Raw genomic sequence first — 12,775 nt, 5'->3', positions numbered from 1 at the left:
CCTGTCCTTTATGAACTTGTTTAATTCTTTTTTGAATCCAGTTATAGTTTTGGCCTTCACAACATCCCCTGGCAATGAGTTCCATAGGTTGACTCTGCACTCTGTGCAACAATACTTCCTTTTGTTTGTTTTAAACCTGCTGCCTATTAATTTGATTGGTTCTTGTGTTATGTGAAGGAGTAAATAACACTTCCTTATTCACTTTCTTCCCACCAGTCATGATTTTATAGACCTCTATCATATCCCCCCTTAGTCACCTCTTTTCCAAACTGAACAGTTCTAGTCTTTTTAATCTCTCCTCATATGGAAGCTGTTCCATACCCCTAATCATTTTTGTTTCCCTTCTCTGTACTTTTTCTAATAGATCTTTTTTGAAATGGAGCAACGAGAACTGCACACACTATTCAAGGTGTGGTTGTATCATGCATTTATGTATTGGGATTATCTATCCCTTTCCTAATGGTTCCTAACATTGTTAGCCTTTTCAACTGCCACTGTACCCTGGGCAGATGTTTTCAGAGAATTATCCACAATGACTCCAAGATCTCTTTCTTGAGCGGTAACAGCGAATTTAGACCCCATCATTTTGTATGTAGCATTGGGATTATGTTTTCCAATGTGCATTACTTTGCATTTATCAACACTGAATTTCATCTGCTATTTTGTTGTCCAGTCACCCAGTTCTGTGAGATCCCTTTGTAACTGTTTGCAGTCTGCTTTGGACTTAACTATCTTGAGTAGTTTTGTATTGTCTGCAAACTTTGCCACCTCACTGTTTACCTCTTTTTCCAGATCATATCCCTGAGAGAACCTTTCCTCTTACCCCATGACTGCTTACTTTGCTTAAGAGCCTTTGGTGAAGGACCTTACCAAAGGCTTTCCAGGTACATAGGGTCAGGTTTTCAAGCGCTTGGAACACACTGCAACACTTACAGGCAGATTTTGAGAGCTCAGTATGTTGAGTGCATGTTGGGAAAACCTGGCCATTTGTTTTTGGCACTGAACTATTCTAACCATCATGGATGACAAATGTTTTTGAAAATCTGGCTTTTGTGCTCAGTAGGTGCTACTTCGCTATAGGTAATTGTGTAGAGTTCTGTTAGCACTATTAAGTCATCTTCTTACTTGGGCTGTCAATAGTTAATTTTCTCACTTAGTGTAAGCTTAGTTTAGCGTCACTGATTGTAGCATTTTGTTGTGCTGAGAAGGGCTTGTTGGATTGGTGTTATGTAGCTTCACTGCGGCTACTCTGGTTCCTTAGCCTGGGGAAAGGGTTTTCCCTTTGCCTTGCAGTCTGGTGGTTTTAGCTGAGCTACCGTTCTTGATCTTTGAAGAAGGTAATTTCATGCTGGAGCAAATTTGGGGGTGGGGAATTTATTCACAATGCCATCAGTGTGACCAGTAATTCTGTGTAATCCCCCTTTGCTTCTTGCACTTCCACCCTCTGTGCATTTATGTAGGGGCAGACCTCGATCTCGTCCTGATGTGAGCGTGTGCATTTTCTGTACTCGCCACCTACACAGTAGTATCACTTTAAAATCAGATGCATCCTCTACTGGGGGCGGCGGGAAGGCTATATCCTGCCCTTGCAGTGTAGTAGACTCTGATTTCATAGAGCCTGAAGAGCCTGGTTCAACAGCAGTGGTTGTGTTCAGCCAGCAGCTGCTCTGCAGGGAGCCAGACCACTTGCCTTCAGAATCCTCCTTGAAAGGGAGGAGATCATGGCTCCGTGTAGCCTCCGTGTGGCAGCGAAGTTGATGGAGATGTGGTCTAGGGAGCTGCCAGTGCTGGGGACCCGAATGATCTTTGGAGGGACAGGCCTGTCGGGTGAAATGTCCTGGAACGCGCTGACTCATGAGTGATTTATCAGCTGCTGCTGAGACTGAGGGGAGGGGAAGAAGGTTCTTCTGGCTGATGCACTGGATGTGGAATCAAGAGAACTGGGTTCTATTCCTGGCCCTGCCACTGACTCACTGTGTGGCTGGGCAAGTCAGAGCACCTCTCTGCCTCAGTTTCCCCCTCTGTTACACAGAAATAACAATACCTGTAGTACCTACCTCACAATGGTGTTGTGGGGTGTAATTCATCAACCCTGGAATTCCTTGGACATGTTAGGCTGTAGAAGTGCAAAGTATTATCACACCACTGTCAAAGGGATAGTATGGTCCAGTGGGTAAGGCAGTGCACTGGGACCCAGGAGACCCGGCTTGTAGCCACCGACCTGCTGGGTGACTCCGGGTAAGTCATTTCACCTCTCTGTGACTCTGCTCCCCCTCCCACCCATGTCTGTTTCAGCTGTAAACTCTTCCAGGCACTTTTACTCTGGGTGCCTAGCAAATGCACATAGCAAATGCTGACGATGAGGGTCAGGCAGCGAACTCTGATCCTTAGCGTCCACCGTTTGAAATGTTCACTTGTGATCACAGTCTGTGACAGTCTCTCTTTTCCCCTCTCCCTTGCCACAGTAAATGGAGTTCCTTGGCCTCAGGAAGCAACCAGACGCAGCAGCCATACCTTCAGCTGCCGGATGCTGATCCGCCCCCCTGATGAGCTGGGTGCGGAGAACCAGGAGGCTCGCCAGCGCTATGAGGTGATGCAGTGCTTCACCGTGTCCCAGCCCAAATCGATCAAAGAGGAAGGAGAAGGTAGGGCAGAGGATCATTTATTTCAAACCCTGCTTGATTGCTTTGTGCTGCGTCTTGGGGAAGGGAAGGAGGCTGGAGTGGGAAGAGAGGACGAACTGCCCTCTACTGTCCTTATGCAGGACTTCCTTCCAGGAGATTGTAGTTTTTGCCGAGAGCAGCCTCAGAGAGTTCACATTCAGCCTGCCCCGTTTGCTGTTGCGTTTGGGACGGCTGGCAGTGCAGTGGCACAGGATCAGTCGCACAAGTCCTTCTCCCCAGAGGGCCTTCCAAGGGTTTGGCCTCCTCAGCACAGGCCTGGCACAGCATGGGAAATGCAGATGGGGCAAGTGGGAACGCATTTAGAGGAGTTTGATGTTTGTCATTGGTTCTCCTCCCTCCTCTGTTTTTTATTCCAGATGAAACCACATTTGGAGCCTTTAAGTCCTTTCTGAGCACTGTGCCGAGCCCCAGGGGTTGGCAGTGCTGTGGTGTTCAAACGCCTGGGGTGAAACGTGTGGGAAGAGCTGGTGGAAATGAGGCTCTAAGCCTGTGTCAGTCTTGCAGAGAAGTCACCGGCACAAGGTCTCCTTGCCCTCCTTAACCTGGAGGGGAATGGAAAGTGCTAGTGAAATTTAACTCACCTGCTGAACAATGGGGAAATCCAAAATTTTGCAAGGCTGCTTTACGCTGCCACCGGGCGACACCCCTCCCTCCCTCCCCCATGCAGAGCCAGAGTGAGGCCTGTGCACCATAGTGAGTGGGACTGAAGTGGGGAACACAGGTCTCATGCCAGCCCTTTGCCCCAACAGTGAGAACCGTCTCCAGCTCTCTTACATTATCCATTTCCTGTTGTCTGGATCGATGCTGTCCAGTCAACAGCCTTTACCCTCCCTCCCTAAGCAGAGATGGGGACAGGCTGCCCTTCCGAGCATCAGGGGAACTCACAATGGCGCATGTTAGGTAGAAATTAAGGAAAGGGAAAGGTAGATTGATTGGTATGAAAAGCTGCTGCACAGGGAGCTCTGTCACTGCAGAATAATGGTGGGAGCCCCACTCCTTGGGGTGGGTAAGACTGGACCGGACTGCACGGCACAGTCCTGCCCTGATCCCCAGTGGGTGGACTTGATGCCCTAGTACAGGGGCAGTCAGTAGGTGGACCACAGGCCAAATCCAGACCGCCAGGCGCTTTAGAACAGACTGCAACATCTTTTTGTTTACTTCTTATCATAATTGTTGTTATTTTTGTATTCTTTTCTCTGGAGTCTGGACCTTGACTATACCTTGACCAAGAAATTTGGACCTTGACAAAAAATAATTGATTCCCCCTGGCCTAACGGGACTTCTCTAGCTCTAATTTCTGTTACTTTTAGCTGATGCCCCCAGTGGGGCCTGGAGTGTTTGAGAATTGTTGCAGTGCTGCATTGCCAGTGAGTTTCAGGCCCCGGTCGGATCTGTATAGGTGCGCCTCTGCTCAGGCTCCTGATGCTCATAAGGGTCACCCTGTACAGATCCGATTGCAGGATCAGGGCCGTAGTGCGTATCTGCCACTGATCTCCAAATGGTAGAGCAAAGAAGCCTTCTTGCAAAAAACCTGAACCCTCATTTCTGTGTACCAGCCATTATTTTCCAGTGCATTAACTGAATTAATCCATTGCAGCTTACTCAGGAGATCGTGATTGGAAGGAATAAATTACAGTATTTTATGACGAGATACTTTCCCTGGAGCCAACAGTTGTTGGCTTTCAGTGCTGACTTTTATTGTGTGGTGCTGCCAGATCTGAAAGGTCTTACAGTTAGTTCCTCCAAACAATGGAGTTCTTTTCTCTCCAGCAAACATCATAGCGCTTATAGAGAGCTCTGTTGTTTTGAAGGCCTAGGTGACAGGCCAGGTAAAGGCATCCAGAGTAGGATGTGGCTGTCGAGTACAACAATGCTATTTTAATTAAAACATTGAATTGCAAGTGGTTTCTATAACCCTGGACTCACACCTTCCCACTCTCCCCACCCTGTTCTGTTACGGCAGATTTCCAATCCTGTCTGATATGCATTGCACGGAGATTACCTCGACCTCCAGCTGTCACCAGTTCAGAATCTTTCATGACCAAGCAAGATACTACAGGTACTGTTCTCAGTGAGCTCGGGGGAGTTTTATGCTGGGGGATGCGGAGCATTGTTCTGGGGTAGGTGCCATCTTTGCAATCAAAATGCTTCCAGGCTAACAGCATCTTTGTTCCACAAGAACTGTAAGATGATGTAGTTGCAGATGTAGCATGGTCCCAGCATTTCATCCAGCCAGTAAGATAGTGCCACAGGGTGCTAAACTAAAACAGTCTGTAAGGATGGCTGGCTTGAAGCTAGCCAGCCATACTTCCCCCTTAATTAAAATGGATACTTGTATATTACACAGTTTTGAAGAGGGTAGTGAAGTTTCAATACAAAACTGGTGAACGGATGAGAAATGCTCGATTTCTGGTGGGTCCCCTAGGTATTCATGAATGAAACAAGTTGCACTGTGTGCATGTTCCTCTCTTATTGTTCTCTTCATGTCCACAATCGGTCAGTCATTTAGTAAAGCTGCCTGGATTTCAGTATCCTCTATAGGCAGATAACTCCTTGGGCTTGTGTGACGGGTTGGATCACAGAAACCCAGATAAATCCGTTTTACCCTGCATAAAGTTTATGCAGGGCAAACTCATAAATTGTTCGCCCTCTATAACACTGATAGAGAGATATGCACAGTTGTTTGCTCCCCCAGGTATTAATACATACTCTGAGTAAATTACTAAATAAAAAGTGATTTTATTAAATACAGACAGTAGGATTTAAGTGGTTCAAAGTAGTAACAGACAGAACAAAGTAAGTCACAAGCAAAATAAAATAAAATGCGCAAATCTATGCCTAATCAAACTAAATACAGATAATCTCACCCTCAGAGATGCTTCAGTAAGTTTTTCTCAGACTGGACACCTTCCAGGCCTGGGCACAATTCTTTCCCCTGGTACAGCTCTTGTTCCAGCTTAGGTGTTAGCTAGGGGTTTCTCCATGATGGCTCCTCTCTCTCTCCCTTCTCCTCCACCCCTTTATATATCTTTTGCATAAGGCGGGAACCCTTTGTCCCTCTGGGTTTCCACCCCCCCTCACTGGAAAAGCACCAGGTTAAAGATGGATTCCAGTTCAGGTGACATGATCACATGTCACTGCAAGACTTCATTACTCACTTGCCAGCACACACATATACAGGGAGACTCACAGGTAAACAGCCATCTGCAGACAATGGGAGTCATCAAGATTCCAAACCATCATTAATGGCCCACACTTTACATAATTACAATAGGCCCTCAGAGTTACATTTTATATTTCTAGTTTTAGATACAAGAGTGGTACATTTCTACAAATAGGATGATCACACTCAGTAGCTTATGAGCTTTGTAATGATACCTTACAAGAGACCTTTTGCACAAAGCATATCCCATTTGCATTATAGTCACTTATTATCAAATTTTTTATAAAACTATCCCAGTTACATTATATTCACTTATTATCATGTTTTTATAAAACCATGTAGACTGCACAACGTCACAGCTTGTATTTCATTTTTCTGATCTGTGTAAGGACATCCCTAGTGTTACCGCTGATTGCCTGGCTGGTGTCACGTTGGATGGATCTGGTTTTTGTGATGCTGAATTTAGACTAGAGAGAGGTCTTGTTGATGAGGGTAACATGCAAATGTCTTTATTGATGATCTTTTGGGGCCTCCCTACTATGTTACTCCAGTTTTATGCCAGTATAACCTAGGCTAGGCTCAGCCCACTGTACAAACTTTGAGTATAGCGTCTAATTTTAGTTGTGAAAGCTCATTTCAAATCAAAGTACACCCCTACCCCGATATAACGCGACCCGATATAACACAAATTTGGATATAATGCGGTAAAGCAGCGCTCCGGGGGGCGGGGCTGCGCACTCCGGTGGATCAAAGCAAGTTCGATATAACGCGGTTTCACCTATAGTGCGGTATGAATTTTTGGCTCCCGAGGACAGCGTTCTATCGGGGTAGAGGTGTATATGTGCGCCTCTAGCTCTGTGTGTACCTATATACACATGCCATACCGTGAGGGTAAGAGTGAGAGCTGTATAAGTGACTTCTTTTGCTCTGCTTCTGTATCTGAATAATGTGAATTTTCTTTCCACCCAGGTAAAATTATCTCCATTGACACCAGTTCCCTAAGAGCCGCAGGCAGGACTGGCTGGGAGGATTTAGTGCGGAAGTGCATCTATGCTTTCTTCCAGCCTCAGGGCAGAGAGCCATCTTATGCCAAACAGCTATTTCAAGAAGGTAACAGGCTTCTCTCTTTGCTGTGCTTTGCCTTGCATATTGAGCTGGGGTGGCTTCAATCAGAAGCTGATGCGTAACCCTTGTTGCTGGATAAGTGCTTTCTTGAAAAAAACGAATTCTGCACTAATAATAAAGTGCCAAAGAAGTAGCAGAAAGGGCTCAGTAGCACAGAAATGGCTCCTGCAACTGGAGAGGCTGGCTGGGGATGTCACAGCATTTAGCAAGCTGCCATTCACATCCCAGCACTGCTACAGTGACTTGCTTAGGGGATATGATTGGCCCAAAACTCATGGGTGTCATGCCAGGCTAGAGGTTCGTTCACACCCTTCTGCAAATAAAGAAACGAGACAAACTTCCAAAGACCCACTGTAGTCATTGCATTAAAACCAGAGGGTGATTTTTTCCCCACACTCCATGCACACACATCAGACCCAGTGTCAAAGTCCCATGCTTGATCTTCAAGCTCTCTTCCTTTTCGATAGTTTTTTTAGAAGGGTTTTCCTCTGATCATGGTAGTGATTTAGAATATTGTTCCCTCTGGAGGTTTGTCATGGAAGCTTGATGCACTGTTGGTGAGGACACTAACAAAGGAAGTCTGGAAGACAGAATGTCTCATAGGGAGGTTGGCTGAGCATCGAGAAAGATTTAATTCTGCCAGTGCTGCAGTGGTTAGTATCCTGTTGTAGCTCTCAGTACCTGGCTTGGATTCATCAGGGTACACTGTGTATGTACTGTACACTGGTGATTGAATAATTGCCCTTTCTGCTGCTATAGCACTGTATGCTCAAGGACAGTGCTTAATGGATTTAAATAGAAGTACATTGATAAGGCAATCAATTACAGCTCAGCCATTCCTGGCCCACATTGTGCCCCATGTCCCTGCCCATAACAAGCAGCATTGAGAAGTTAACTTGCATCACACCACCCTTCAGATCTTCCTGAAACACCCGCTGCAACTAGGGGGACCAGATGTCCCAATTTTATAGGGACAGTCCTGATATTCTGGGCTTTGTCTTATATAAGCACCTATAGGATGGTCTAGATAATACTTAGTCCTGTCATGAGTGCAGGGGACTGGACTAGATGACCTCTTGAGGTCCCTTCCAGTCCTATGATTACCCCCTTGCCACCTGTCCTGATTTTTCACACTTGCTATCTGGTCACCCTAGCTGCAATACACTGGGTTAGTGCAGCTGAAAATGGCGATGTAAACATCATACGGCAGTGAAGAACAGTGCAGCGAGACTACCTGGATTGCCATAACTTCACTGGAGGATTATTTTTGACTTCCGTTGTTTGCACACTAATGGCGGGATACTTGTTAAAATACACAGAGCGCAATTGGGCCGGGGGAGGAGGGGAAGGTGCAAAGGTGGCTGCAAACTCTGTGTCGCTATCCTCGCATGCGCACAGAGGGATGGTGGAAGTCAGTCCCCTACTACCTTCACCACCATCCTGCACCCCCCCACATTCCCCCTTGAAGGTTTTGTGAGCCCTGTCTGAATTGCTAAGCAGATGGATGGATCACGTCTGGTTTGTTTTCCCCCCAGTGATGACACGTGGCACGGCCTTCAGTCCATCGTATAGATTCACGCTGAGCGACGGGACGGTACTTAGCGCTCACACCAAGTGTAAGCTCTGCTATCCTCAAAGCCCAGAAATGCAGCCTTTCATCATGGGCATCCATATCATTGACAGGTGAGTCCCAAGAACTTGGGGTGAAATCGCTGCTAGCTTGCAGAGGCTGGGACTTGTCCTGGATCCTCAGCTGTGGCTGAGGAGTGCACAGCACAGCTCGGGAGTAGGGACAGTCTGGAGGCTGCTGTGAGCTAGATCAGCTGCCAGTGGCATCTAGGAGCCTGTAAGTGTGGTCAGGGATCAGTGTCAGCTGCAGGGAGGGTGGCGGCTTAGGAGTCACAGCGCTGGTTCTATGCCAGTGGTGGCTGGGGTGATCCTCTCATGCTGGTTTTGGGGCTGCAGTCCCACAGCTAGGCGCTGCGCTGGGGGAGCTTAGTCCATATGTTTGAAAGCCAAGGCAGCAAAAGTTCACTAAAGTTTGGCTGTTTCTGTGGCTTGGCAGTTCTATCTGATGCTTATGCAGCACCATGAATCCACACAGTGCTTTACCAGCATGGCTAAGGCTCATGCCCCGCCCCGGAGAACTTGCACTCAAACTCGTTCAGGAGGAAGAGGTTGTTAAAGAACAGGAGAGATGGGGGAACTTACCATGTGCTAAAGGAATGCAACCAGATGGAGGAGGGGAAAGAATTACATTCTCCCAGCACTCTCCTCTTCCTGCCAATGGGAGAGCACACAGCCCAAAGTAGACCTTCCCTTCTGAGATAAATTTGTAGCCCCTCCGTTGCCACAATGCTGCGCAATCCATGAAGTACCTACAGAGATCAGTGTAGCTGCTCCATCCACAAACGCTACTGAAATACGCTCTCTTTCCTCCTGGGATCCTAGTGTAGTGGTGGGGCTAGGAAAGACTGTGAAAACACCATATCTTACAAGCTGCAGCTGTCAGACTTACCAGGCCTGATGTGTCTATGTGATAGCTTAATCCCAAAGAGGCTGGAAAAGTTTAGTTGAGCTGTACTACAGATTTAGTTGAGTCGTCTTCTGAGTTGTCTCTCCCCACCGCCCACCCCCTCTGTCTTTTGTTTCTTACAGGGATCACCACATGCTCTCTCCTCAAGAGAACACTAACTCTGGAATGCCCCTTCCCCGTGTCAGCCCTGCGCTGCACCCTAGCATGTCCCCAGGGCAAGGCATGGCTCTCTCGTCCGCCATCCCTCCATCCAACAGTGGCATGTTGGCGACCAATGTAAATCAGCAGCCAGGCTCTGGCCTCCACAGCAGCAATTCCAGCACCGGCCAGACAAGCTTTGGGTGTTCACCTGGGAATCAGATCGGAGCCAATGTTGCCTTAAGCCAGGGACAAGCTGGTCCCCAGAACAATAACCACCTTTTAAACCTCAGTAGCTCTCCCATGAATAGTCCAGGGATTACCCCAGCACAGTTCATGTCTCCTAGGCATCGGGTTAGCCCAGGATTGGTACCAAGGCCCAGAATGCCAAGCAATCCTTTCTCTCCTACCATGCCTACTATGCACTCCCCTGTGGGCATGGCGAGCAGTGGCTGCAGCAGCGGTGGCAGCAGCAACAGGCCTTTCCCCAATGCCCCGATAAACTCTATGCAGGGGCTTAACGAAGGCCCCAGCACCCCCATGGGCTACTCCACGCCACCTCCCATTCTGAGGCAGCCGAGCTCCCAGAACTCACCCGGCCGGCTCAGCATGCAGCCTGTGAAAACGGAGCCGAAAGACAGCAAGGAGATTGCCTCCATCCTGAGCGAGATGATTCAGTCTGACAGCGGCTCAAGCGATGGCAAGCCGCTGGACTCAGGCCTGCTACATGCCAGTGACAGACTCTCGGAGGGAGACGCCAAGTGCTCCCAAGCCACCAGCCACAAGCTGGTTCAGCTCCTGGCCACAACGGCAGAACAACAGCTGCGGCACACTGATGCAGATACTAGCTGCAAAGATCCCTTATCCTGCACGGGTGCCTCTGGGAACCCTCCAGGCAACACGTGTCCCTCTTCCCATAGCTCCCTCACAGAGCGGCACAAGATCTTACACCGGCTCTTGCAGGAGGGCAGCCCCTCCGACATCACCACTCTGTCTATGGAGCACGACAAGAAGGATACCGCGCCAAACTCTGCCGCCACCCCTACCTCTCAGAGTCAGATCCCGGGGACCCCTGAAATCAAACTGGAGCCAGAGGCCTTGAAGAAAAAGGAGTCTAAGGACCATCAGCTCCTACGCTACCTACTAGACAAGGACGAGAAGGACCTTGCCGCGGTCCCGGCCCTGAGTCTGGACGATGTGAAGGTGAAAGTGGAGAAAACGGAGCAGATGGATCCATGCAATACGACTCCGGCCTCGCTGACCAAGCCCCCTGCTGCAGAGGAAGTGAAGCTAGAGTCGCAGGGCCAGGTGGGTTTGCCCTTTAGAATCCATGCTGTTTACCTAGGGTTAGCATTTAACACCAGTTAAATTAAAGGCAAATCTCTTTTAGCGGGTAGTGGTCTGAGGCCTGTGACAGACCGACAGACACACGCACACACATCCTTTAGCAGTTCTACTTCAATTCATGGAGCCACAGCCTAGTGCGTGGTCTTGGGTTTTGCTACCTCACAAACACTGGTAGTGGCATGACTGGTTCCAAGACTAACTTGCCAATCGGGTGTTAAAAGTAGATACCTAAATGACCCCTACATGTATTTAGACTTCTAAATGATCATGTGAGCGGTTAGGTGCCTAAATGTAGACAGGGAACCAGTTTGAAACTTCTTGTTGCTCGTGACAGAGCATGGATCACTTGATGATAACCTGTTTGTTCATTCCCTTTGGGGCACCTGCCATTGGTCACCGTCAGAGGACAGGATACTGGGCTTGATGGACCTTTGGTCTGACCCAGTATGGTTGTTCTTATGTTCTTATGTTCATGCACACACTCTGAGGGCACGTCGCAATCGATCTATTGGGGATCGACTTATCGCGTCTAGAGAAGATGCGATAAAATCGATCCCTGATCGCTCTGCCGTCGACTCCGGAAATCCACCGCGGCAAGAGGCGGCAGCAGAGTCGACGGTGGCGCAGCCGCGGTCGACTTGCCGCCGTCCTCACAGCAAGGTAAGTCGACCTAAAATACGCAACTTCAGCTACACTATTCACGTAGCTGAAGTTGCGTATCTTAGGTCGACCCCCCCCGCTGTAGTGTAGCCCTAGCCTGAGAAGCAGTAATGATGGGAGAGGGATAACTCAGTGGTTTGAGCATTGGCCTGTTAAATCCAGGGTTGTGAGTTCAATCCTTGAGGGGGCCACTTAGGGATCTGGGGCAAAATCAGTACTTGGTCCTGCTAGTGAAGGCAGGGGGCTGGACTCGATGACCTTTCAAGGTCCCTTCCAGTTCTAGGAGATAGGATATCTCTATTTATTTATTTATTTAAGAAAGCTTAATGGAGGTTTATGATGGAACACGATGCATTGATTCTTCAAACGCTGAGAGGAGAGAAGCCATTTGTAGGACATTCCTGCATTGCCGAGGGAAAAAACTCTTCATATCCAGCATCTGTAAGCCTATTCAGGGCTCATGTACTGGGGAATTTTCAATCTGTTGCCTACTTGTTGGCTGCGATTAGCAATTATAAGGGCCCTTTAGTTATCCTAAAAGTATTATGAAATTGAATAATCCAGTGACAGAGCCCAGTGATAGAGATTTGAGAGTATAAATATTCATTACAAGTGGCTATGAATAGAAGAGATTTCTTATTTTTGAAAGCCAGGGGAGATGGTAACATGGATAAGGCTGCTTAATCCTTTTTAAGCAAAGAGTACAGAGAGTCTGACATTAAGAGCAAGCCTGTCAGCCTGCTTACTGACTGTGTCAAACAGGGCTGCTGATTTGGGAAGATATTGCATGAATAACACGGAACGCTCTGAAAGCCTCAAATGGCAAATACACAATAAGCCTCTTAATAAGGTTAAGAGCTCCATTCATTTGGGAGCCTCAGTCAGTCATCCCATCGGCAAGTGGGAATCTAACGCTTTCTACCTTACTATTAAACATTCCTACCGGTATCGCTCACACCTTAGATACATTAGATATTTCTCCTTCCATTCAGGCTCAGCCGTCTAGATTAACATATATTGCCTCTAGACCAGGGAAGACACAGATTAAGATATATCTGTTTTGGAAAGAACATTAGAGCTTTTAGCTGGTGACTGAACATCATACAGCTTTGTGCATCTAGC

General features: G+C 47.8%; 1 protein-coding gene across 1 annotated transcript in view; it reads left to right on the top strand.

The window, feature by feature from the left end:
* Nucleotides 1-12,775, top strand: part of NCOA1 (nuclear receptor coactivator 1) — a 247,598-nt gene that overhangs the window by 183,077 nt on the left and 51,746 nt on the right. The window contains exons 6-10 of the mRNA XM_065400622.1: nucleotides 2,466-2,645; nucleotides 4,648-4,743; nucleotides 6,817-6,957; nucleotides 8,508-8,655; nucleotides 9,631-10,954. Of these exons, the coding sequence (XP_065256694.1) occupies nucleotides 2,466-2,645; nucleotides 4,648-4,743; nucleotides 6,817-6,957; nucleotides 8,508-8,655; nucleotides 9,631-10,954 (1,889 nt within the window). The remainder of the gene's footprint in view (nucleotides 1-2,465; nucleotides 2,646-4,647; nucleotides 4,744-6,816; nucleotides 6,958-8,507; nucleotides 8,656-9,630; nucleotides 10,955-12,775) is intronic.

Source organism: Emys orbicularis, chromosome 3 (genome assembly GCF_028017835.1).
Source record: "Emys orbicularis isolate rEmyOrb1 chromosome 3, rEmyOrb1.hap1, whole genome shotgun sequence".
In the NCBI taxonomy this organism is placed as follows: domain Eukaryota; kingdom Metazoa; phylum Chordata; order Testudines; family Emydidae; genus Emys; species Emys orbicularis.
This window is presented reverse-complemented; position numbering and strand designations above follow the sequence as displayed.